Source organism: Pleurodeles waltl, chromosome 4_1 (assembly GCF_031143425.1).
Source record: "Pleurodeles waltl isolate 20211129_DDA chromosome 4_1, aPleWal1.hap1.20221129, whole genome shotgun sequence".
NCBI lineage: Eukaryota > Metazoa > Chordata > Amphibia > Caudata > Salamandridae > Pleurodeles > Pleurodeles waltl.
Genome location: NC_090442.1, coordinates 983263451 through 983290750, shown reverse-complemented (window position 1 = coordinate 983290750; position 27300 = coordinate 983263451). Strand labels below are relative to the sequence as shown.

Here is a 27300-nt window from a genome sequence, read left to right as displayed (position 1 = left end):
ACAGGTGTATTCATCAATATATCGTTTCCATATATGGATTTTGATGTTGAATGGGTTCTCATCACTATACATGAATTTAATTTTAAAAGCATGTACATACAGACATGTCACACTCCAACCAACTAAAGAAATACATTCTGAAGCATTGGAGGATTTTGAATTCAGGACCTTTGGAACTTGAAAGCCACAATTTGCTTTTAAGAGAGGGATGTCCTTAAGAGATCTTCTGGTACATACTAGACCAAAGATGAGACAAGTACAGACACGTACCATACATATCTTGTGGAATCTTCCACCAGGGGTGGGCCACTTCCCATGTGGTAAATGTAACATCTGTCCCCTTACAATTCAGAAAGAACAGTTGGATTTAGGCCTAGGAACCCCGTGGATTTTCAAAAATCTCACTACTTGTGACTCTACGAATTGTATTTACATATTGATCTGTACCCGCAGCTTGAAATACGTGGGGATGACCACAAGAAAAGTTAAGGTAAGGATCAGTTAACACAGTAGCACATTTAAGTGCAAGAAAACAATTACAAAATTGATGTGCCATAATGTGGAATATGCACACTCGGAGAATGACTTCAAGTGGTACATCATTGAAAAGTTACAAGGGGCATCTGAGGGAAAACTTTTCAGGTTGAAACAACGTTGGATTTATTGACTGTCGAGCTCCTCATGTGGGTTGAACAATGACATCCCCTGGACACAACTGGCAGAGAGATAACGTTCTCCCGTCAGTAATTCTGAATCAACAATTTGTGTCCTGAACTCTTGTGGGGCTGGGGTTTCTTTTCACAACCCTTCTGTTTTTGAAAAACCCATCCAGTGTTGACTCAACCTTGGCTTTGGCTTACTATAAGTGCACTCACACATGGGAGACTCCATCTCCCATGAATACCCTGGTAAGCAGCACATCAATGACATCAGCCACCGACCGCGGGCATTGGTTAGGGAATCTCCATTTAGGGCACTACAATTCCCATGAATACCTGGGTGAAGCGCTCGCCAGTGACGTCAGACGCTGACCGCAGGTATACTTTAAAGAGCACCATGATGGCACAAATGCAATCATTGGTGGTCTGGGGTGGACGAAAATGGTCAGATAGCGGTGCGGGACCCTTGACCCTCCTTTTGGGAGTACCCCTTGATGCCTTTGTGGACACAGACCCTGACCCAGATGTCCGCCTCCTCAGCAAGCCTCCTGGGATCAGTCAGCGTGCTATCCAACAGGTGTTGGCGCAGCTCTGTAAAACAACTATCAAGTATGTGCTCTTTCAAAAACAGGTTATACAGCCCATCAAAATCATTAACATTGCTGCTCTTCACCCCAGCTTTTTAGTGCCTTACCAGCATAATCTAGAAAATATACCCATGTTTGTGTGTTAAGTTTGCGACTGGCCGTGAACTTCTACCTATACTTTTCAGGTATCAGACCAAACTTCTTGACTAAGATGGCCTTTATAGCAGGGTAGTTAATCCGGTCCTCCACCTCTAAAGTAAGAAAGGTATGTCTCACCACCAGGGACATATACCACCAAAGACTACCTCCCCAGAACTCCTCTGGGATCCTGTGCATTCTTAAAGCCACTTCATAGGCTGCCAATCACTCATACAATGTCACCCCCCACACTGTAACTGGGCACTGCATCTTTTGAGATGTAGATTTTAGATTCACTTGAAGACATTGCTGGTATGCTGCCACCATTTTCCTTGCTGGACCCTACTCCCAAGCTGTCATGTCCAGCTCTCTCAAACTGAGCTCATGGGCCAACTTCTTCTCCTCAAGAGCCAATTTTGTTCCACACAAGCCTGTTCCAATCTAGCAAGCTCCATCCTGAGTTTTGTGTTTTCCTCCTTCCTTCCCCTGGTGACAGGTTCCTGGTAGAGACACTGCTCCCTGGTCTGGAAACCACTCCCGCTCCTGGCACAGGTGGTTCTTTCCACAGATGGTGCATCTTCCTCATGGGAATCCAGAATCAGGTCATCCTCCTCCTCAGAAATGTCCTGTTCCTCCCTTGCAACCTGGGCCTCTGCCCTGGTCCTGAAAGCCTTCTGCAGTTCCACCTTCCTGGTGAAACACCTTGTAGACACTCTAAAGTCCTTGCAGAAATCCTTAAGCTGTTGCACACTGTAAGACTCCAACCTGGTCAGCTCAGATTTGATAACTGCAGGTGTGGCTTCTCCAGGGAGAGACATAATTTAACAGAAAAATTCAAAAAGACCAATAAGGGAAAATTGAAAAATCTAAAATGTCAATTGGTATAGGTCAGGCAAATAATTTCACCATTCAAGAGGAATGGGTGTATTTTCGTATAAATATAGAGTTGTAATGAACACTGAATTACTATATGGTAGTGCACAAGCACAAGTCCTATCCTCACTACTGATCACCAGTGTTAGAAATTGTGTCTAAAGTTGGCAGGAGTATGCACCCTGTCCAAGTAGGGACCACAATCCTCGCCTGAGTAAGTCAAATTCACGACCTAAATTAACTTGTGCTCCCCCTCTGGTGGCTTGTTGCGGAGCAAGTGGTCTTAACTTGGAAGGCAATGTGTAAAGTGTTAGTGTAACACCCTTACAGAAATCACAATGAAACACCACAAAAAGGACTTCACACAGGTGTATTAAAAAATAAAGATTATTTAGCTAGATAGGTCAAGACCAAGACAACAAAAATCCAATGAGTATTCACTTTAAAGAGATATCACGTTAAGTGTACTTAGTATGGGGCTCATGATAGAGTCTTTATGATACTTTATGAGAGGACGGGTTGCCTTCTTTGAAGAGTGCAGTTCAGACTGATCGGGACTGTTCTGGACTTGCCCGAGTATGAGTTGTTTTACCATCGGAATGCAGAGAGCACAGCGAAATCTTTAAGGCCGCTCGGGCCTCGTGGTCCGGGAATGCACTGCTGCAGCTGCGGGTTGAGGGTGAAGTGATTTGAGTTGGACCAGCGCAAGGGCAAGAAGCAGTGTTGTGCCCAAGCATGGTTCACCGTTTGGGGAAGGCAAGTGAGTTTTGCGTATCCCCATCACTGAAGCTGCTCCGATGAGATGGGCGACAAGTTGCTGAAAAGCCACTCCAAAGTCCTGATGAGGAGCAGTCTGAAGTCTTGAGGAAATGAGCAGCTGGCTTCAGCAAAATTGTGCTGAAGTCTTGGTGAAATGTGAGGCAGACTGCAACAAAGCCACGCTAGAGGTCTTTGATGTCCCAGAGACCTGTTGTAGAATAGGGGACAAGTAGGTAGCCATTGGAGTCACTCCGGGGGTTACTGTTGATTCTTGAATTGCAGGGCAGAAATCAACAGGAAGCAGGGCAGCTCAGCAAAGCAGGGCAGCAATTCATTGAAACTGTCAGGCAAGGCAAAGTGGCTATCATCCAGCACAGCAGTCTTTACTCCAGCAGTGTTTCCTTGAGTCCAGAAGTGTCATGTCGTTTTTGGGTCAGACTCCCAATACTTATACTAAAAAGTGCCTTTGATGTGGGGGATAGCTTCCAAAGGTTTCTGTGAAGTACACAGATCCCCCTTTCAGCTCCGGCCCGGCTCCAGGCTATCAGTGGGGCGGGGAGGGGGGTAACAAGCCCCTTTGTGATGGCTCTGGTCACTACCTTTTGAGATGCCAGGAAGCTCTTCCCAATTTCCTTCCCAGGAAGACCCATCAGTATTCAGATGAATGCATATGGAATTGAGTATCCTGTGTTGTAGGTGTTTGAAGGGAATGCACAAGTTTGGCTGTCAACCAGCCCAGGCCAGTCGTGTATTGGAGATAGGCTGTAGGCATACAGGACAGTGAGGGCAGAGAAATGCCCACCTTTTAAAAGTGGCATTTCTAAAACAGTATACATAAATCTGACTTTACTAGTAAAGAGGATTTATCTTTACCATTCCAATGATACTAAACATGATGCAGATACTCCTTTCTGATCAGGAATTACAGCTTAAAAGTATTATGAGGAATTCCCAAAGCTGACCTATGAGAGTGGCAGGCCTCACAGACATGAAAAACGATTTGGGGAGTTTGCCACTACCAGAACATGGAAGACTTAATAGTATATGTTCTGCCTTTTACTAACAGGGCACCCTACCCTATGGGATACGTAGGGCCTACCTTAGGGGTGCCACAAATGCAAGAAATGGCGCAACAGGGAGAAATATCTTTATTTCTCCACATTTTGTCCACCTACTATGTGTGCTGCATTCTTCAGAACACACAGAAAGAGGAAAAAGCCTCCCAGGATTGTTTTTGTGCAGGAGGTTGCCCCTTCCTGCACAAAGGTAATCCTGCCTACAACTCAGACAGCCTTTGTTGGCGTTAGACTGCTGAAGCGGCACCACCACAGGGCGAAAGGACAAGAATGCTCCATATGTCATATATATGACACATTCCTGCCCTTTCACTTTCACGCAGGTTAGTGCAGCAAGGTGACTTGTTTTACCCCCTTGCAGGATCATGTGGTGTGCAAATCATAGTTCAAAGGAAAAGATGTTTTCTAAATAGGAATACAAATTCACAATTTTACAATAACTGGGAATAGTACTAGAAGCAGTCCCAGTAACAAATAAGTGTTGTGTGTACATAACATTTTTAAAACTAATGCATGTATAAATAAATAAATATATATATATATATATATATATATATATATGCATAGTGGCGGTCGCCTATATCTTTGGTACCTTTGGACGAATCTTCAAGACATTTTACCCAAAAAGTGGCCCGGTGATTCTTGCTGTGCATGGAAAGTTTCGGGGTGACTTGTCAAGCGGGGGCCGAGAAAAAGGGGGCTCAAAAAAACATTGTGTTTCCCATGTTAATTCCTATAGGGTCTGTCAACACGTCTACATCCCGCACCCCTGGACGGAATTATACCAAATTTGGCAGAAAGCTTGCTGTCGGTACACAGATTGTGCCTTTTGTTAACTGGTGTAAATGAGTTCAGTAGTTTCTGAGACATTTAGGGAAATTCTAATTTATGTATCTCTGGCCGCAAAGTATTCACGAACAAAGATGAGATTGTGCAGGGAAATGCACAGCTCTGATTGGCTGCCAATACTTCAAACCATTGAGTGTTGGCAGCCATCTTGAGGCTCAGCTTTAGCCGAGTCCCAGTAAAAAAGTTTAAAAATAAAATAAAATGGGCCCGGGTAGAGAAACCCTTACCCCTTAGCACTGGTGGGGGGTCTCAGAGGAACCCCCCTCAGAGCAAAAAAACATTTTTTAAATTATTTTTTTGCAGAAAATGTTTAATTTTTGCTAATTTGCAGTGTGGGCTCCCATGCTTGTTTTTTATAGGCCCCCAGGTGGGTCAGGTCCCAGGCCTCACCCCCCCCAACAACAGCCTCAGGGACCACCACCTCCCCGGAGCTTACATAGTTTTAATATGCGGTGGGCCGAGACCTCGCCACTTGCCTGGGAACCGCCACCTCCCCAGGGCTTTCGTTTTTATATATTCCAGGGGGCCGCACGCCCCCGTCCCCCGGGGACCACCACTTCCCCGGGGCTTTCATTTTTATATATACGAGGGGCTTATGGCCCCCAGCTGCCCTGGAAACCGTCACTTCCCCAGGGCTTTTATTAAATATTTGTGGGGGACCTGGGCCCCCCTGCACCCCAGGGACCACCACCCTCCAGGGCAAAGCTTATAAAACGTCAAGGAGTCCATTTGGAACCCAAGCACCCTGGGGGGCACCACCCCCTAGGGCTTTGCTTTAAATATGTACGTGGGGCCTGTGGCGCCCCTGGGGACAACCACCCTCTGGGGCAAAACATTTTAAAAGGGCACACGTGCAGGGGACAGAGATGAAATGCTTCAGCAAGCACGGAGCTGCTGTCAAAGCAGCTCCCTTCTTGCTGAAGCAATGGCACCACAAGGGAAGCATTAAGGCTTCCTCTGCTGTGCCAGGTAGCATGTAAGGGCTTTTTATTTTAAAAATATATATTTTTTTAAATAAAAAACAAAAACATACATTAATATATAGGGACCACGGGGAAGCCCTTGAGGCCTCCCTTGGGGTCCCAGAAAGCCCATAAAGGGCAAAACAAAAAATAATAACAAAGAGAAACCCTCATAGCGCATGTGAAGGTTGTAGGCCTTCACACTGAGCATTGGGGGTTCGAGCCTAGCTGGACTCATTTCCTTTTAAAAAACTAATTATTATATTTTTTTATTTTAAATTGGAGGCAAGTAATCTAAGTATATCAAACACCAAAGCCTAAAAAACTCTATCTCTTTCCCTCTCACGTTCTTTCTCTGTCTCTCTTTCTTTCAATTTTCCTACTCACAGACCCACTTAGACACTTATGCACCCACCCAAAGACCCACTCAGACACTCACACACCCACTCATAGCAACTCAGTTACTCACCCACTCACACACCCACTCAGACCGTCACACACCCACTCACAGACCCACTGACACCCTGATGCATCCACTCACAGACGCGCACATACTGATGCACCCACTAAAATACTAATGTGTGCCCTCTCACACCCAGACAGACACTCTGACAGCCACTCTTAACCCCAGATACAGCCTTTCACACCTATTCTCACACCCAGAGAGGCTGCCGCCAACTTCTGCCATGCATGCACAAAGGGTCGTGCACAGCATCGTGTTGGGTCGTTAGGGGGGTTGGCCGCAGGGACTTGCTGCAAACCAGCCCTTGCAGGCAACCCCTACTGCGCACGGGCGAAGGCTGTGTATCGTGCAAGGTTTGGCTCTTATAGTGGGTTGGTGTCAGGGCCTGGCCGCAGGCCGTAGGCGGCTGTGGTTGAATTCACTTATAGCAATGAATATTACTATACATTAAAAAAAAACATAAAATTCACTGAAAAAAAACAAAGGTTACAGAGACATTATAGTTAGGTTCTGAATTTACAAACCATACAAATCCAGCAGTTCTAGTTAGAGTTCTGTCAAGTAACTAAAACTTGCGCCTTAAGGTAAAAAGTAATTCGCAAAATTGAAATCAATCAATAAATCACTCTCCATTTTCATGTATACATGAATAAACATATTGGACTTTGTTTATGTTGAACTAGTTTTGCGCAGGACGCATTATGTATCAGTGGGCAAGGCCCTTTGTAATCCAGCATTCACTTCAATATGTTTATTCATGTGTACGTGAAAATGGAGAGTGTTTGCAAACAACATTGAACAGCAGAAAGAAAACAGGACAATATCAATAGTGCCAAAGGTGCTTGCAAACCAGGGGACTGAGGCTTGAAGTTCATGCCTATAAACAAGGGTAACAGCTTAGGACGCCACAGGAACCAAAGAGGTGTTTGGATCCTGCTGCCTTGCAAACTGCCTGGGTGCAGGGTTCCTGTTTTTACTGAGATTTACTATTTCCCTCATTTTTATTCTTCTGGATTTACAAGACGGCTGCATATTTGTGATTTCTTTGAGGAAATGTGTCCTGACGTGGCTGTTCTGATTGTTATAATACTTATGTATGATTTTGTGTATCCTATTCATTTTAATATTTTTTCTGTATACTTTCAAAGGGTTTTCACCCTAAATAAACATAAATGATTGATTGATTAAATGAAGGGAACAATAATAAATGAATACAAATATGAAAAGTTGAAGCTATTGTGTTATGCTGACATGGTCCAGTCATCAATAGTCACATACACATGCTGAATCAGCCTGATTTAGAATTTGCCGGACGGGTTACTCCATCACAAGTGACAGATATCCTGCCTGCCGTATTACAATCTCCATATGCTATAACAGGATTGTAATATGGCAGGGGGAAATCGGTCACATTTGTGATGGGGTAAATCCCTAGTCAGGCCCTCAGTCTCTTATGGAGACTGATATCTTCACTGGAGTGTTTCTTGAGGAGCTGAGCAGATGCAAGCAAACATTAGTGTCCTACAAGTTTGAATTCTCAGTAGCCCACTTCTGTCTTTTGGCTGGGGGAGTGGGAGAGGGTAGACTGTGCTAGGGATATCTTCAAGATCTTATGGCAGCAAAACTCCTTGTGCTTTCTGGAATCAATGGGGCATGGTAGATCAACAGGGCTTCAGTAGGGGCTTGCCTTAGACCCAAAACCAAGAATTATGCAACACTGTTTCTCCACATGTTGGGTACAGTTCTGCAAGAAGAGGCCTCTACCAGGAAAATCTCAGTAAACTACAAGGCGGTCCAAGCTGATACTCCCAAATGTGAACACTTGCTAGAAGCCCAAATGCTTTCCTACACTTTTAAAATTGCAAGCTAAATAGTCTGGAGCCAGATTCATTGGGTCAGATTCAAACGCTGAACACTAAAGTTTGCAAAGTGTTATGCCGCATATGGCTGCTTGTAAAGTTTGCAAACATTTTTATTAGAAAAAAGATATATGTGTATAATGTGTCTGCTTTTTTGCTCTTTTCTCACTTAAACAAAAATTTGATCTATACAACAACTTAGAGTGCTGCTCAGATCTTCAGGTATTGGATTCAGAACATAAATTATGTGTAAGGGCCACATCTACCCATGCCTGTTCACTTCAGTTTACAGGGGAGGCTGGTCGGCAACTCTCCAAAGTGCCCCTATGTACCACCAAAAGTAAGAATCAGCTGCCATCCGCCACATCTTGGTTGAAGCAGCTAACCAGACAACCCCCTTAGAACTAAATGGAACTAGATGTAAGGAGTCTAGTGTAAATCTAATTTCTTAGGACTCACCCAAGGGGTGACCCTGAGGGCACAAATCCGCAGTATGGGAGGTCTGTATGGATTACGGGGTTCCTCAAACTGTCAACACAAAAATAAAATAGCAGAAGAGAACCCCAAGGAACAGGAAGACAAGTATACCACAAGAACAGCTTGTCATGGACTTTTGTCCTTTTAGATTGTGCTAGACTAGCACAATATTAGAAGAATGAGAAACAATTTGCGGTTCACACCCTGTCACACCAACCTCTACTGTGGATTAATGCAAAAAGACTTCCAGTGGCTCAGAGGTCAGAAATGTGATGCAGATTCCTGAAAATGCAATCCTCGCAAGTTGAGAGACAGAAACACAGTGGTAGAGGGTTCAATGTTTGTGAGGAAAGATCATAGACGATATTTAGGGAGAACCAGTTGCCAAAGCTGCGAACCTTGTCTTGCTCCTCGCCATGCCTGGCACTTCCTTTGCAACCGAGGCCCTCGAAGGTTGAAGAAGCAGTATCAAGGAAGACGCAAGAGTCACCTTCTGCAGCCCTGAATCCAGCCCTTGCTGGGTTGGGACTTTGTCCTCCAGCTTTCTCTGCTCTCCTTGGAGTTCTTAGACGGAGGAGGGGCCAGAGCGCTTAAAATCTCTGGACTTTTCCTGTGGCGTGGGACACAAGTGTCACCTTCTGCAGTCTTGAATCTGGACCAACTTCACGGCAGACCCTGTTGAGGTGGGACTTCGTCCTCCAGCTTTCCCTGCTCTCTTTGGAAATCTTAAAGGGAGGAGGACCATACCGCTTAAATGGACTGGACTTTTGCTGCGGCGCAGGATGCAAGAGTCACCTTCTGCAGCCCGGAATCTGGACCAGCTCAAGGCGGCCCTTGCTGGGGTGGGACTTCGTCCCCCAGCTTTCCCTGCTCTCCTCTGAGTTCTTAGAGGGAGGAGGGGCCATAGCACTTAAAAGCTATGGACTTTCCCACAGTTTGTGACAAGTGAGGGACACCCGGGTGCATGCCAGGGCAAAGACCGGGCCAAGAGTGGGCCTGTCTGCACACGTCAGCACCTGACAGATGCTGGGCCTCCCTGTGTGGTCCTATCTTTTGGAGAGTGTGGGGTAAGCATTATATTGACTCAGGGAGAGTTTTTAAACAGATATGGGCAAGCCGAAGGTTCCTGAGGAAAGAAGCAAGGAGAAGGATACTGTCAACAAAACGTCAAATGAAAATGCACTGGACTCCTACCTTCCCCAAATGATGGGGCAGTTACAAAAGAGATTGATCTTGTTGAGCAACGTCTATCTATCATTAAATGAAGGGGATGGCCCCCTGTTATTGAGTCCATCCAGTATAGTCATATAAGGGGAGCTGCGATCCATGGTCCAGCTAAATTATCAGATCCCCAGCAGCTAAGTAATAAGGCTCCCTGGGAAGAATGTGGTACAAACGTTCTTAATGGAAGTGAGTGTATCAATTTCTGCATAATGGAATATAGGCATATTTCATTGGTTAGGAGAGTAGGATGTATGGACCCAGCCAGCAAACATATGAGGGTCGATTGTGTGGTGATAAATTGCAGATATCCCGAAATGACAAGGCGATTGTTCCAAAGCTTTACTGTACAATATCCTCTGGAAGAGGCTATAGGCCTTGTCCTGTTAGCTTTTTTTATAGACACCTGCAAAATAGAACCAGGAAAAAATGCTGTCTTCCTGACTAGATCAGCTGACCATCTGTACACTAAACAGATTTCTCCCACTGTCCAATGTCGACGGCAATGATGACTCCCCGAGCCCCCTGTTTCTTCTCCTGGCTTAAGGGCAGATCAGCCCTTGCAGTGTTACTCACCCATAAATAAGGTAAGAACGATTTAATTCCTCACTCTAAGAGTCATTAGCTGGAAAATTGCACATATCATGACTAAAATTGTGGATACCGAAGGGTTTGCCCTCATCAATCAGTTTGATGTGATAATGTTGCAGGAAACGTGTGCATGGGAAAGAATCTCTGTGGATGGGTTTGAATGGTTTTATGTACCTGCCAAGGTTGTTGCAAGGCAAACAGATCGGGGGTAGTAATCATGGTGTGGGCATCCAAGTTGTTTAAAGGCACCACTATACCTGTGAAACATAGGGGCATACAGGATTTGTGATTAGTGGTATCTTGAAGTTGCAACTTTTTTTTGGTTAACTTTTATAACTCAATGTATGAGCTTGGATGTCAAATTGACTTTTTATTTGAAGTAATGTCCATTTTAGAGGATAGAGCATGCTCCAATCTTCAATGTTTTAATTTAGTTTAGGGAGGGGACTTTAACAATAAGGTGGCCTAAAATATGGAAAATGTTGAACCCTTTGCATATGGGGACTCTTTCTGTCCACCTGTAACTGACAAAAGGGGCAGAAAGCTGAATAAAGTTGTATCCCAGGCAAATCTGCTTAATGTAGGGACTATTGTAAAGCAGCAATTTGATCATAAACCTACCTTTGTGGGGTGGGCAATGGGACAGTCACTGATTATGTTATTGTCTCAAGATCCTTGGAAATCAAAGTTGTGGATGCTTGGCGGACACAGGAATGCCTCAGTCCCTGATTGATTTTTTATGAGACCTTCATATAGATATTGCGGCTGCTGTCACGTCCGGACTGGAGGGGGAATGCACGGACTGTTTTAACCTCCCCTGTGGGGTTAGACAGGGATGCATATTGGTGCCCATATTATTATATTTAGATGTTCTGAATAATTTTCTGGTGGTAAATGGAAGAGAAATGCCTAAGGTCAATGCCTCCTTTGTTCCGTCCCTACTATATGAAGCTGACGCGGTCATACTCGCTCATACTCTGAATGGGCTAAGGGGTCTGATGGACCTGTTGGTCAAATTTATTGAATAGATCGATCTTGACATTCATATGCCAAAACCCATTATATGGTTTGTGGGAGGCAGTCTACCAAAGCAAGACCAATAACGATCAGAGGGAAACCCATCACTAGGGTTAGTGCCTTCTCCTTATGTTGGGCCCTGTTTATGTTCTCTGCAACTGTAGGTAGTAAAATAATAGTTCTTCTGCTCCAAATTTATAGAATGAAGTGTCTACCAGTCCTTTCTTATGGGGCCGCTATTTGGGGGCTTTGTAACTGCAAATGTATACAACAGAAAGAGAACCTGATCTGCATGAAGTTCCCCAAGTACATGATGAGTTAGGTTTGAGGTATGTTGAGGAACACATTAAACTAGCCCCATTGCTTTTGTGGATATCGGTCTGGAGTGAGAAACACACAGATTTTAATAGGGAGGTAATTTGTGACTGTTGGATTACGACAATGGGCATAAAATCCCATGGTTGATGTATATAAAAAACCTAGCTGGTTCTCTGAGCCACCCAGATTTATTCTCTGCCCCTCGTCTCATAACTTAAAATGAGAAGAAGATGGTTAAGAAGATTTTTTTTAGGCAGGCTGAGATGAGAAGAGAATCCGAAACCATTAGTAAATCAATTTTGAGAGGGCATAAGATTATTCAAACTTCTTCTGGCCTTGAGCCTTGTCTCTCCCTGGTTAGAAGTCCATGGGAGCGATCCTTACTCTCAAAATTTCGGTTGGGCACGATATAACAGCTGTTGGTCTTCCTTTCCCAGACAGTATGCTCCTAATTCCATACTACAATGCCCTTGTAATGAAAGTATACCCCTGTCATTGGAACATTTAATTTTATTTTGCCGAATGTATGAATTTCCCCGAAGAAGATATCAGTTGCCACTTTGAAAACCTAGTTTAAAAAAAAATCAATATAGACCCGATTCTATTATCTCCAAATGCTCTCTGATCCTACTGTTATAACTGCAGTTGGATCTTTTTTTAAATGTGCTACTCTTGAATATTGCAGTGATTTTAAACCGCAACAATTTTTGATGTTAGTCTTTTAACTTGGACAGATAGAGACTCAGAGCAGTGTAAATTGGGGTTATCACATGTTTTTTTCTTTTGTGATAATGCCTTTAACAGTTTTTATGTATATATTTTGATACTTTTTAAACTTCTATATTTGTATGGGATGATTTTATTCTGTGCTTTTTTGATGATTGATTACTAATCAATGCATTCGTTCAAGGAAGAAGGTGAACAATCTCCTAATGAGCGTTTACAATCTGCTGCTCCCACTGCGATTCAATTGTTTAAAATAAATAAATTAATTAGAGAAATGACACTCTTCTTGAATAAACAAAAAAGTGAAATAAAACACACATTGTTGAGCAACTTCTGTTTATTCATTGTAAATACATCAGAAAAATATTAGACTCATACCTTCACCTTTGTGCTTAGTAATAGTAATCAAGTGATCATAAACTAAAAATGGTTTAACAGTCATAGGAATACTGTAAGCCAATAAAATGTTTTGTTTTGTAGAACATCATCCAGTTCAAACAAAATAATGTGTAATATGTACTTAACATATCATGTCAATGATAATTAAAATACAGCTGAATAAAATGGACATGGATTTGTGTTAGTAACTGCTGTGTTGTATTAACTGTGCCCTTATTATGGAGTTCTTACCTGAGAGCTAAAGATCATATTATGTCACTTCCTATGATGTCACTGAGGTCATAGGATGTGTGAGGTCACTTCCGCTACCGCTAGCATTTTGGTGAGCCAACGTCAATGGAAAATACACCCTGGTCCTACCGAGTACAAACAGAATAGGATTTCTAAAACTATTCTTTCTGAATATACTCCTACAATGTGTTCATAAGGTAAATGAATGCACCACCACCTGTGGACACAAAATGAGCCATGTTTAAGCTGGGTTCTATAACTGTATCACTTTTTGGAGGTGACATGGAGCACCACGAGCTAAATGCATATCATACATTTGGTGTTCCTAGCTGTATATTGACGTAAGCACTGTCAGTTGTTAAAACTGAATTTTAGGTATACAGGGTTGTACTTCTTTTGTAATCAAGGGTAGCTACACTCATGCAAATTATAATTTCCCAGCTGCTTTTGAAAACACAAATAATTAGAAATTATTATGATTTCCAGAATTGGAAGATGGACAGAAAAATGCCATGGTCAGCGAACGCACAGAAGCCTTCACTACAGCAAGGAACCTTCTGGCATCTGGAGCAGATGCCATTGAGCGGATTATGTCTTCTTATAAGGAGGTACTGTGCAGGTGTAATGCTTCGTATTATATGACCAGTCCCATCCCATGGCCCTACAGTGGTCTTTATGCAGTGCCATTCGTGATATCTGAGTTTCATTAAAGCTCATTGGCTTATACACACTAGGATTCTGCTTATAATCATATTTGTTTAAGGGTTGAGAAAAGTATACTTAATGTTTGAATAAACAAATAGATTCAAGAGATATATTACGAATGCGTTATCCCACTTAAAAAAACGGTAAAGCAATTGGCATTAAAGTTTGAAAAATCTGTGAAAATTATATTGCTTTAAGAACTAAAAAACTGAAGTGTACAAACTTGTGGATATGTCATTGTTCCCCAGATAACAAATATGTTTGACACTGAAGCAGCATTGTGTACTGGAGATGATAGCCATTGACTCACTGAAGGCCCCCGTCGGTTCCTTCATGTTGGCAAGTGTTTTATAGTTGAGTTATATGTCCATGGGAGAAGTTTTTTGATCTCTTAAGGCTAGGGAATACACAGTCATTCATTTCATGGATGACAGGTCTTTTTAACGTCACTCCGGCTTGCAGCCAGTTCTTAGAGTGAAATGAGCCAATATTTTAATTAAAGGTATGCCCTCTGCTCCTCACCCTTCAGCACTTGGCATGTCATTCTCACTGGGGAACAAACGTCATCGTCATAGAAGTGAGAACATTCAGAAAACCGATTACCTGTGGCCATGCCTTCCTATACCCCCGTTCTGCTTTGCTCTTCTCACTCCTTGTCTTCCATTGACAACATTGTATTCATTTAACAGTTTCTCTTCTGAGACCAGTTTGTTTATGTGTCCAATTTTGTGCTTTAATTTTCCCCTGCACTTTGCGATGAATGGGTGTCTTTCTCTTTTGAAATCCTGCTTGCTCCATCTAATTTTCCTTCCATACTTCAGATTGCTTAACCATATTCTGCATTGCAGGATGTGGACTGTTTCAGACCAACTTCATTTTGTGGCATCTGATGGAGCTTGTCTCACATAATGTTGATACTGCCTAGATAAGAACCAGCAGGCAATAAAACTGTATTTTCTCAATTCTTTGTCTCTGGAGACCATCTCTCTCTTGGCACTTGGGTAGGAATAGTTTCTTTGAGTCTGAAAATGAACTCCTCATGCAACCTTCCCACTGGCTTTGATTCCAGCATGCTGTCTTTCTTTCACGAAGAACTGCCGCCTCTGAAGAATTTGATAGTTGCATCTATGAGGTACACACTACTTGCGACTCATCCATGGAGCTGAACCTGCTGTGTAGTGTAGGACTTTTTCTTCAAAAGGGCAAAGAAAAAAGACCCAGATGTCTTTATAATACCACAGAAAGTTCTGTCATAACAAAAGTGTCAAAGATAGTTTTTGAGAGGGGGATTTCTGCCACCATGAAGATAATATCCTGTGAGCATAAAAATATCCTGAAGGACTGCGGGGGGGGCAGCTTCAACAGGAAATGGGATTTTTGTTTCTCCTATGGATGCTGTGAGTCTTAACAGACATGATGCACTGTGATTAGCAGATAGTAGTCCCTGTTAGACCCTAGATACAGAAGAGGAACAGCAGCCCACATTCTAAGCTACAGACCACACAGACATGGTGTAGGCAAGAAGTACTAGTAGTCCTGGTTTCCTACATGCTGAAAGCGGTGTGCCAGGATTCCCTACACATGAGGGAATTCCATCCCACATCCCTGGACTGCCAGTCCCTGGACCTTTATGGGGTTCTTGTTGCATTTCTAGGCAATGTTCGGTAGGAATTCAAGCTGCCACCACCTGTATTTCTTTCTCCAAATTCCTTAACCCCGCAGCAGGAGGTTGCACCCATATCCATGAGGTATAGTCCCTTCTATGTCATGGAAAGTGTTTCTCTGAATTGTTTGTGAGGCAGAGGACATTTGTCATGCCTGTGGGGTTTCTCATAACACAGTTTGAGTCTGTGGCTCTGTTTCCACTGCCGTAGACTCCCCTGCAATGCATGCTTACTGTGCTCCAAAATATATGGCCATTTTATGGACCTTTAATTATCAGAGACATCATAGTTCATTGTTGCTGACAAAAGCCCTGAAATGTTGCCCCATTAAAATTACCATGACATACCAGAGCCTTCAGGGAATGCTTGGGCTTTTCCTTTTCCCCTTCTGGCCCCCAAACATGCAAAGACACAGAAAACAAGTAGGTATTCAACAAACTCACTGTGTTTCCAGCCTTGTCAATTATGCAAAGGTAGCTGAAAAATGGAAGGGGCAAGAACCCTCCCTAGTGGTGAAAAGGGTTCTAGCTCTGAATAACCCTACCAGAAAGAAACGTAGGTTTGAGGCGACATCCTGCGCATTGTGAAAAGTTTTTAGATGTTATTGAAGTCACTTTGAGGGACAATATATAAATGTACATTTGTTCAAGGGGGACACGTATCCAAGCTCTAGGAGGTGGCTGAGGTGTTCGCCGCATATTATAGGGTCCTATACCAGGCTGCAGGTGCGAATACTCCGGGCCACGCCGATCAGTTCTTGGCAGATGTTCCTCTCCCGGCATTGCCCTTGGAGGAGGTCTGGGCGTTGGAGGAATCATTCACCGAAACTGAAGTTAGTGAGGCCATTGCTGCGACGGAAGTGGGCAGGACTCCTGGGCCTGATGGGTTTCCGCCAGAGTATTACAGGGTGTTTCGGGATGACCTGGTGCCGCGCCTTACGGCTTTGTATGCGGAGGTGGGCCACCTGGGCTTCTTCCCAGAGGGGTTGGATGTAGCCACCATTGTCGTTTTAACCCAAGACTCAACCCCTGTCCCTTCATTGTACTGACTACAGACCCATATCCCTGATTAACAGTGAAGTGAACATTTATGCCACTATCCTTGCCTCCCGCCTTAAGAAGGTGATGCCCCCGCTGATACATCCAGACCAGTGTGGCTTCATGGCTGGCCGCAGTTTGCGCCGTTGTATAGGACAGCTTCACGTGGCCCTTGCGAGGCATCACCGGTTGCCCCAGAAACTGGCCCTCCTATTTATAGACTTTAAGAAGGCCTTTGGGGACTGGGGGTTTCTCTTCTTGGTACTCCAGTGGGCGGGCTTCGGGCCAAGGTTTCGCCAAATCGTCCAGGCCTTGTATGCTAACCCTACGGCGCGTGTACAGGTGAATGGGGCCTTGTCTTTGGTTTTCTCTATCCGTCGGGGAATGCGCCAGGGCTGCCCCCTTTCCCCTCTCCTTTTTGCCCTGGCCATCGAGCCCTTGGCACAACTGATAAGGGGAGATCCAATATATCGTGGGTGGAGGTGGGGCCCTTCGTATGAAGACCGAGTGGCCTTATATGCCGATGATGTCCTGCTGTATATGGAGAATCCTAGTGTGACGGGACCCCAAAGTTTTTATCTCCTTTGTTGTTTTGAGGAGGCCTCGGGCTCAAAATGAACCCCGTCAAATCAGAGTTGGTCCCCCTGGCGATGTCACAAGACTGCTTCGACTGGCAAGAGGTGTTTTAAATATCTTGGAGTATGGGTCACGCTGCTTCCGGAGCTATCCTGTGCTCTGAACCTGACACCACTTGTGTCTCGCGTCAGGGCGGATCTACAACGGTGGCAAACATTGCCTTTAAATGTTTTGGGTCATGTAGCCCTATATAAAATGATGGTCTTGCCGCGATTCCTATATGTGCTCCAAAACTTACCGTTTGTGATCCCACGCTTCTGGTTCTGGAAATTAGAGGGAGCCACCGCCTCATTTCTATAGGGTGGAGCGAGGCACCGTGTGCCATCGCAAAGCTGTCGTAGAGGGGTGTACGATGGGGGACTGGGCATGGCCGATCCATATCTGTATTACTTGGCGACTCAACTCCTGGTCGTTCATGAGTGGTTCAACGAGGGATGGACGGACCCATCCTATCAGGTAGAATTAGAAGCGTTGGGGTTTCCTCGTACTCTAGACTTCCTCTACGGCACGCCAATTCCCCGAGACCTAGAGCCAGTAACAAGAGCAGTCTTTCTTGCCTGGCGCGCGGCGCTACGGCACACTGGATGGAATAATGTCGTCACCCAACAAACCCCACTGTGGCAAGGTAAATGGCTAAGTTAAACGGCCACACTAGAGGGCTTCACGAGGTCGGACACACTGGGCATCTCCCTGGTGGGAGATGTCTGGAAAAGGAACACACTGAAGTCCTTCCAGGAATTACAGAATGAGTTTCAGCTGTCCCCAATGCAGTTCTTTAGATACCTTCAACTCCGGCATGCCCTGAGCGCGCACCTGACTGGTGCTGACCGAATACCAGAATTCAATCCACTTGAGGCTAAACTGCTTATGGGTAGCTTGGGTTAGGAAAGGTGTATCCCAAATTTATAGAATGTTAATAAACAACACCCCCGGGGACCTGAGTCACCTTAAGAGGGGGTGGGAGGTATGGGTGGGGCCGCTTGATGAAACCAAGTGGGCGGAGGCTTTGATGGCTCCTCAGATGTTGGCTGTGTTGGCGAGGTTGAGGGCGATACAATTCTATTTCCTACACAGAGCATACCTGTCTCCCGACAGACTGCGTAAGATGGGCCTCCGGAACTCGGTCCAATGCCCGCGGTGCGCTCGGGCCTGGCCGATTTCTTCCACATGATATGGTCATGTCCTGTGATACAGGTGTATTGGGGAAAGATAAATCAAGAGTTGAACAAAGTGCTAAGAAAGGCACAACTGTTGTCCCCAAAAATAGTCCTATTGGGTACGATGGAGGAGTTGGAGGGCTCTAGAGCAGACCGAACATTTGTTGGAATGGCCTTGCTGGTGGCAAAGAGAGACATTGCGGCCGCCTGGAATACCGCCAGGGGCCCTTCCCTCCAGAAATGGAGGTGTGGAGTGGACTGGTGCGCAGCACAAGAAAAAGTGGTGTATGAGTCAAGGGGGTGCCCCCACAAACATGGGAGGGCATGGGGGAAATGGACGGGCTTACTTGTTTGAAGCCTAGCCAGTGGTTGTGCATTCCTGCGGTTTTGTTATGTTAAGTAGCACTAATAAAAACCTATGTGTTTTATATCAATTGGATGCATACCAGAATTGGTAATACCTCTTTGTACCTGTGCAGGTTGTGCCGAGTTTTTCCTCTTTTTGTTATTTATGTTTCTCATGAAAAGCAATAAAAAATTGTTTATAAAAAAAAATGTACATTTGTGGTGATCGTTTTTGAATGCACCCAGCCATTTGAAAAATCTTACATAGTTTTTGCATTTCCAGCTTGGGTAGTTGAGCTTTTTAATCTCCATTTTGCTCTCCCAGATGAGGAAGAAAAGCATGAAGATACTAACAGCCTAAAAATACGGTAAATGTCAGTCCCCTTCCTCAGAAATATGAGCATCAATACCATCTAGCAGTATGTTTCTCAAAATCAGGGGTGATTTACAGGATTTCACAGACTCTCTGCGTGCATGGACAATTTTCTGATCATATCCAACACATTTACGATGTGGCCAGAAGATACTCAACTCCTTCTGCAACTATGTGGCTAAAATAGTGATAAGCAAGGTGACCTCTATTACATTTAAGTTCATTCCATGCTTTAAGCCTTTCATGATAACTCAACGGGCATCAGGGAAGGTGCTTTTAGTGGACAGGTTGCTTCTCACAGCAATGCTGTTCTCATCTAATATAGAGGAGGATCTGTGACAGAAAAAGCCTATCAGTGATTTTCAGTTGATGTCCATCTAAAACTTACGCTGACACCTCCTATCTTATTAGACAGCATGGAGTCCAGCAGGTGCTGGATTTTCATGAGTTTTACCCAAGGTAATCCCAGAAGAATAAACCATTGAGTGAGCATAAAAGGAAGCACAGAAGACCTAAAGTTGAGACCTTTTCAGCCAAGACTAGTGATCAGGATTGTAAGAAGCAGTACCAATTCTGGTATGAACCTCCTGACCCCAAGATACATCATTGTGGATATCACATTCACAGTCTCTTCTTATTTACAATCTTGAAAATAGCTCTTTAGTGGGTCTTAGACAGAGACTTTGATTCAGTCTTCTTCCGACCCCAATAACTTTGTCTTGCAGTAACCTTGTCTCTTAGATCTCAGGTTGAAGTTAGGAATTCTAGTGGCACAGGACAAGAAAGCCCAATTCTCACAGACAATACTAATTGAACAAACATGGATGAACGTCTCTCCTACTCTTTAAGATGTTGTTAGAAATGTGTTGCTTGACAGCAAGCCAAGGTATGTCTCGTTCTGCTACCAACCAGAAAGGGCTCACAACATACAGGAGGAAAAGTTAATCAAGCTGTGATTTGCTTCTCATGAATGAGGCCCACATAATGCATTAGATCAACAATGTTGACAGTAGGATCAGCTGTTGGGGGCCTGTCATTTGGGAGGAGCCCAAGAAGAATATCAGTGACACGTCCGGGAGTGGCAAAGATTGTTTTGCTTTGGATGATATTATACAGTTCTCTGTGCCAAATCATTCTGATTTCTCCTACATGTCCCAATAAGATCTGTGTTGCAGATCTTTTGGATGAGTCTTTTCCATACCTCATTGGTCAAGTCTTCTCTTCTAGAAGTGGAGTCAGGGTCCTCAATGCAAATGATCACTTGGTACAAGGTGGTCCTGATTCATGGTTTTCAAGGTTTCTCTTAAAAGAAAGTTTCCATTATTGAAGCAGCCAGAGAAACCTCCCAGGGGTAGCAAAACAAAAGCGAGTGGCTTTACTGGCAGAAAAAGACCTGGTAAAAATTGTGGGGTTCCAGAATGTATTGCACCTTATGATTATATGAATGCTACAAACTTAGCATTAACTCAAATTCTGATTCAAATACAGACAGAGGGCCTGATTCCAACTTTGGAGGAGGTGTTAATCCGTCCCAAAAGTGACGGTTATACCACCAGCCGTATTACAAGTCCATTATATCCTATGGAACTCGTAATACGGCTGGTGGTATCTCCGTCTCTTTACCGTCACTTTTGGGACGGATTAACACCTCCTCCAAAGTTGGAATCAGGCCCAGAGCTTTGCAAAGGAATCAGAATTTTTTGGCTCACTTGTGGTCAGGTCTAATTCTTTGGGTTCAGTCTAGTGGCTTGTTTCCTGGGCCATGACCCATCCCTTATAAGCCGTCTCAGCCATGCTGGTTAAATATTACTTTTTACTTTTCAATACCTGATTGTCAAACACATTTCTATAAACCCCTCCACTTATAATCCTAGATTTGATAGATCCCATCCAGTTTGATATTTGAATATTTTAGCCGTGTTAGCATGTAAAAATCTTTAACCCGTGGCCTCCAATGGCATGCAAATAATTAGATAGCAAATCCTGCTTGTAACATGGAGATAAAACAGGACTATAAAGGGAAGTGCCCCTTTGTTTTAGGCCTGCTTTTATTTTAAGGCAAGGAAACAAATGAACAAAACGTGCCACTGCAATCTACTTGAAAAGTTGCTTGGTCTAGATGCCTTGAGCAAAACGTTTTGGGAGCAAAAAGGGTAAAAAAAACACGTAGCAGCCCTGACAGCAGATAAGGCACCAGGAGTGGCAAAGAAATGTAAGGCACTGCATTGACATTTTTAGGTCGAGCGCGCAATCGCTTTGACCTGTTGTCAGTATTGTAGGCTTTAACTACGCCCACCGCACCGCCATCACTTTCACTTTTTCCTGGGCTTGCCTTTCAAAAATCCTTTGTTATCATTGGTAAATGCTTTATGTTTGTCCCTCCTTTGTTACCGCCTTGCAGACTGACCCTGTCACATGGATATTTGTTTTGCCAATACTTCTGACTGTGAATAAACTTCTTTTACCTTTTGTGTTTCTCCTTCGCGCTCATGCTGATGGTGGCGGTGGCACTTTGAATCGGCTCGCTTATGTCAAGTGTTTTACTTTTCATTTTCAATTTAAGTGGCGAGAAAGTCCAGATAGGAATTTACAACGCCAATAGCTCTAACCCGAGAAAATGCCAGACCCATTTCATTTCAAATGCTTGTTTTCTATACTGGACCTCAAGATGACCATCCAAAAGAGAAAAAAAAAATTAAAAAAAAAAAATTGCCATGTTAGTGTCAGGTTTGCATGAGAGTGCTGACAACGATAAATCATTAACAAAAACAGGCTGAAAAAAATGTGTTTTAAATGTAGTGATGAGAAGCTTCTGGGAGCATAAATTAGTAGAGTCCTCGGACCAGGTGGCAGTGTAGAAAAGCTACATGCAGCGGAAAGGTAAACAAAAGATGAGCGTGAGAGCAACGGGGTGTAACTGGCGTAAGGTCAACGTTTATTTTTTGTATTATTTAAGGGCTTTGCTCAAGTGGCAATGAGGAGGCGAACCCTCCGACGGCTGGGAAAAGGATGTAAACCGAGTAATTGTCATTGTTATCTCTGCCTGACCTGCTTAATTGTATACAGTGCTATGTGTTCCGTGCCCTTCATTGCGCAGAGAAAGTGCTTAATTACAGAGCAATTAGAACTAACATTAGCTTCAGACACACAATGTAAACATCAAGTAACGTTATCTGTATTTCCAAACCTAAGCTATTCATTTTGTGATGTGGTAATTACAGTAAACGCTTTGTTGCAGGATTTCTAGTTATGTTTACCAAAGTGCAGAATGCCGTGGGACGTTGTTTTAGGTGCGGTTGTCTTGGCAGTAAGCTATGGAGGCGTGCTTTATCTACAAAAAGGGCGTATTAATGTTCGGTTGTAATTTAAATTCTTTATAAATATTTTACGTGTTCTAATCACATAGCTATAATTTGTTAAATCAAAATGTAGCAGCTAGTTTAACCTGTTGTTTTCATGGAAGTCAATTTGCTAATATCCAAGGGGTATCGGAAGTGACATCATGCACCTCTAGCGACTTCACGGTTGACACTTAGACCATAGACTAGCCCCTACATTTCTTGTTTGCTGCTGACCAGTCAATCGAAGGGCATGAGGTTGAAACTACAGAAAGTGAACTGGGTCGCTGCCTTCCCGGCTTTGATTGAGAGCTGGGGTACTGATGGACAAGCCACGGGTAAGGGGCGTAATGCAGGCCCCTGCGGGCCCTGCATGTGTCCAAGGGTCCACCAACCCTTCAGAGGCCCCCCCATTCCGCTCAAGATCAATTGATGTTTGTGAGATGTGTGTGACTCAGGGTCCCCTCTTCACATTCCGCAGGAGTCACTCCATCAGTTTACGTCACGCCCCCGCCAGGGCTAGCAGTGGCTATCTTGAGATGTTGTTGATCTTTATAACCCTCTTTTCCTTAAAACAGACTAGTCAAAGGCAGTGATGAGTTAGACCATCTTGTCCCTTATATCAGAACAAATGATTGCTTTAAGAGGCGAGGGTGGTGCTTCAAAGAAAGGTAAGTTGTTGCACTAGTCCGAATTCTGCTTCCTGTTCTCGCCTAGGGTAGGGGTCCACTGGCAAGTCCTGGTATGAATACACAGAACTGTAGAGTGAGCATTGTGCATTCTTAAGGTGAGTGTACTGGTTTTACTATTGAGTTGTTAGACCTCCACATCGCTTGGTAATACCCAATCTATTTCTGCAGGTCACCGAATTGGCTGGCTACACGGCACGTGTGCACAATATGTTTTTAGTCTTCAACGAAGTACAGAGAGGGATATACAAAAGAGCTGCTATTGAAGAACCCGACAAGGAATCAAAAAATGAAAGCAGAGCAGACCTGCACATTGATGGGCCTTTAGAAATTAAAGGTAAGCAATCATAACAAGTTAAGGCTGACAATCGTTTAACACTTAATGAATGAATGTAATATTTGAGGTCATAATCAGTGCATCGTCGGGCACAACTTATAGTTACCTCAGTAAAATACAACTTGGGAATTTCAGTGTTTTTTTTAAAATATTTGTTTTTATCGTTTTCAACACCTAACTTTAACTTTTGTTTTTTAAGTGAATGTGTACGGTGTTTTTTTTTAACATAAGCTAAACTCGTATTAACATACCTAAGAATCTAGTCACTTTAACCTTTGTTTGTTTCACAGAATTTCTGTTTTTCTTTAAACGTAAGGAGAGATCTTATTACCATAACTAACTATAAATAACGTCACTTAAACCTTTGTTTTTTTCAGTGAATTTCATGTTTTTTAATCATATTTAGCCAATTCCCCTTGCTTCTGCCATCTGGAGATGGGGTTGGCTGTTGCGTTCAACCTTGGCGGGGAGCCAACCAGACTATGCATGCCTTTAGCCAACACTCCACAGAAAGTGGCTTTTGGCCTTATGCAGTGGGAGGCTGGTTGTGGAGTCTGGCCTCTGACCATGCCCTGCACCCAACCACCCAAAGGTGGCCAACCCCCCGCTACTCACAACCTCTGGGAGTGCACAGTAAGGGGATGAATGCAGACCGTGCTCTGGACAGGCCCTTTGGGCAACCACCCCACAAATAGTAAACTCTCTACTGTTAACAGCCTTTGGCTGTGCACAGCAGGGGTTGGCACCAGGGCTTGGCCTTTGTTCAGCCCCTACACCCAAACCCCGCAAACAGCTAACATCCTGCTCTGCATGGTCATTTCCACTCATGATGCCACCCCCCCACGCAAATGCGTACATCCTTGCTTGCACTGAACTACAGTACTATGGGGTTGAAGCTTGATTAGCAATTCCTGTGGGAGACTGTGGTACCACACAGGATGGCTGTGCTGGGTTGCGTGAGACTGTTGTAATAATTCATGGGAGGACCACGTGGGTTTCCCTAGGAGTACCGTGGTCCCTGTGACATGAACATTTTGTTACAAATTTTGGCCCATGAGGGTCACTCTGGGTCCTCACCCAAGCACCTGGGTATCCCTACGAAGTCCCTTTATACCTCATTTTTCAAACTTTTACAGGATATGAGTGCTGCGTCCCTGAGCTCTGTAATAGTGGTTTCAACAGTTCATTGTGATTTGTGGCCAGCCAATCAGATCAGTGCCAGTCCTGTGGTACAGAGTTTGTCGCCTGGAGAAAGCTCCCTTGGCAAGCCACAGGGCCCTATTTTTTACATTTTTGGTATGCAGGTCTCCCGTGGGACCAATGTTCCAGATATACCTAACTTTTAACCGCTTCATGGCCACCAAAAGCACCTCTTTAAATGCTAATATCTCGAAAACGGCTGAATGCATTTACACCAAATTACTAAAAGCAGGCTTTCTGGGTGAAGTTCTAACTTTTTGCCAAATTTTGTGTAATTTATTTCAGACATTTTTTTCAGCATCAGAGAGGACATTTTCCTATGGGAATTGGCATGCCAAATGAACGGTTTGGGCCCCTACTCTTTTTCTTGGCCTCGCTTGAGGGAGCATCACAAAAATGTAGAACAGAGATGGATGAACTTTTTTTTTAATGAAAGTTTTGTGCAGATTCATCAAATGGCGCTAAAGTTATTAGCAAACAAAAATGCTCTTCCTATGGCAACACCACTGTGTATTTATAGCTATTACCTAGCTATAATTTGAAATTGATTTTTTAATTTGCTAATAACTTTGGTGCCGTTTGACGAATCTTTACAAAAATTTCCGAAAAAAATGTTCATCTGTCTCAGCTCCTTCCTTGCGTGGAGGGCAAGAAAAAAAAGTGGAGAGGGCCCAAAACCCAATTTCCCTTTAAAATACAGAATTTTAGACAGTGCTACAGCCAAAACTGCTGAATGGAATTACACACAACTTGGCAGAAAGCTAGGTCTTTGCCTAAAAAAGGGTGCTTTGTGGATTTGGTATAAATCTGTTCAGTGGCTTTTGAGAAATTAATATTAAAAACTTGTAGCTATCTGGATGGTTGGGTTTGCAGGACTCTTCTGGGAGTCATGAATCACGGATCTTCAAATAAATGGAGCTATCTGATTGTCAAGGAGGCTTTTTTCCCACCAGCTGCCTCGCTTGCGCAAGTCCTGAGGGAGCTTGTGCTCTGATTGGCTGGCCGCAACATGAAGAGAAATGTTGCTGCTGCTATTACACGACATAGGACTCATTCCCCAGGTCCTGAAAATGAAAAAGTATAAGGGGCAGGTTAAGGGAATCCTTGACCTTGTGGAGGTGGTAGGGGGTCACAGAGGAAACCTTCCTCGGGCCAAACGAAAACATTTTATTTGCAGTGCTGCGTTCCCCCCAGGACTATTGCTGGAGCCAGGGCTTCCCCCTTTGCTACCAAGAGTGTCTCGCTGGAGCACAGTGAGTGGGAGTTAGGGCAGTCCTTTGTGCTCCTGAGAGTGTCGTGCTGGAGCACATGGGGTGAGCTGACTCCTGTGAGAGTACAACAGGCTCACAAACCATTAAAAAAATGGAAAGGGTGTCTGTAGTGGGTTGGCTACATGAGGGATGCCATGCGCAACTGCACATGAGTGGGTCAGGGAGTTGGCCATAGGGCCTGTCCAAAGGCAAGACCCTCCAGACAACCCCTCACTGTGCACTGCCAAAGGCTGTGAGCAGCAGGGGTTGGCCACCTATGGGGTGTGTGGCAGAGGGCCTGGTTTAAAGCCAAAGGCCATGTGCAGTGGAGTATTGGCAGATCCACTGGGAGTTAGGTGTAGGGCCGGACCAGAGGCAGACTGCATGGCCAACCTTTGCTGCGCAAGTCTAAAGGCTGTGTAGAGCGAGGGTGGCTGCCTATCAGGGTTTCAGGGTTGAGCGCAGCAGTCAACTTCCCTGTGCGCTTGTCCGAAGGCAGGGAGGGTGGCTTCACATGATTAAAAAAACAGAAATTAATTGAAAAAACACAAAAGTTAAAGTGACAACATAGTTAGGTATGGTACTAATATCTTACTTTATATTTAAAAAAACTCTTAGAAATTCACTGAAAAAAACAATGGTTAAAGTGACGTTATAGTTAAATGAAAATGTTTAAACGTCAAAGTTGAAACTCAAAAAACAGTGAAGTTAATCAATTATTGGTCACTTAAGTAGGTATAACTTACATCCTCTCCAGGCACTGCTTATGACCTTACATTTTACACCACTCATCACATGTTTTGTGAGATCATTGATAACATTACAGATATCTTCTAAAGTTAAGATGAGCTGCTACCGGGCCCTGTATTTCAATTTCTTAACTTTGCAAGCAATGGCACTGATTTACCTCTCAAACTGAGTGCAAAACCCTTAAGATAATATAAGTGCTTGCTGTATTCACTGTTATGTTTCACACATTGTGCTTCACTTTGCATGGTATCTATGTTCCTATTTCCTAAGAGAACCTTCTTTGCCCAGGTGTAATTCTGCACTTTTGTTTGTCATGTGCCATAATTGTCTTCTATAGCCTGTACTGCAAACTGAGTTGCCTCTAGGTTTCAAGGTGAGTTCAAGAAGCTGATTGGTGCTCAGGACAGCTTGGTTGAGGCTAAAGGTAGTTAGAGTTTCTGACAGTGCAATTTACTGAGTCTCACTGAAATATGTCAGAAGGCAGAGGAAGGAGAAAATTCCTTTAAACATCTTAAATTCTCATTATGTTATGTTTTGCTGTCTTTTGTATAGCTCAGTGTCTTCCATTTGCACAGCTTCTCAGTGTTGTTAAGACTCAGGCATAGTTGCGTGTA

At 43.9% G+C, this 27300-nt stretch overlaps 1 protein-coding gene across 1 annotated transcript in view; it reads left to right on the top strand.

Moving 5' to 3' along the window:
• The window catches only part of ABCD2 (ATP binding cassette subfamily D member 2), a 238479-nt gene that overhangs the window by 94115 nt on the left and 117064 nt on the right, over positions 1-27300 (top strand). Inside the window, exons 3-4 of the mRNA XM_069229758.1 lie at positions 13692-13813; positions 23321-23486. Coding sequence (XP_069085859.1) covers positions 13692-13813; positions 23321-23486 — 288 coding nt within the window. The remainder of the gene's footprint in view (positions 1-13691; positions 13814-23320; positions 23487-27300) is intronic.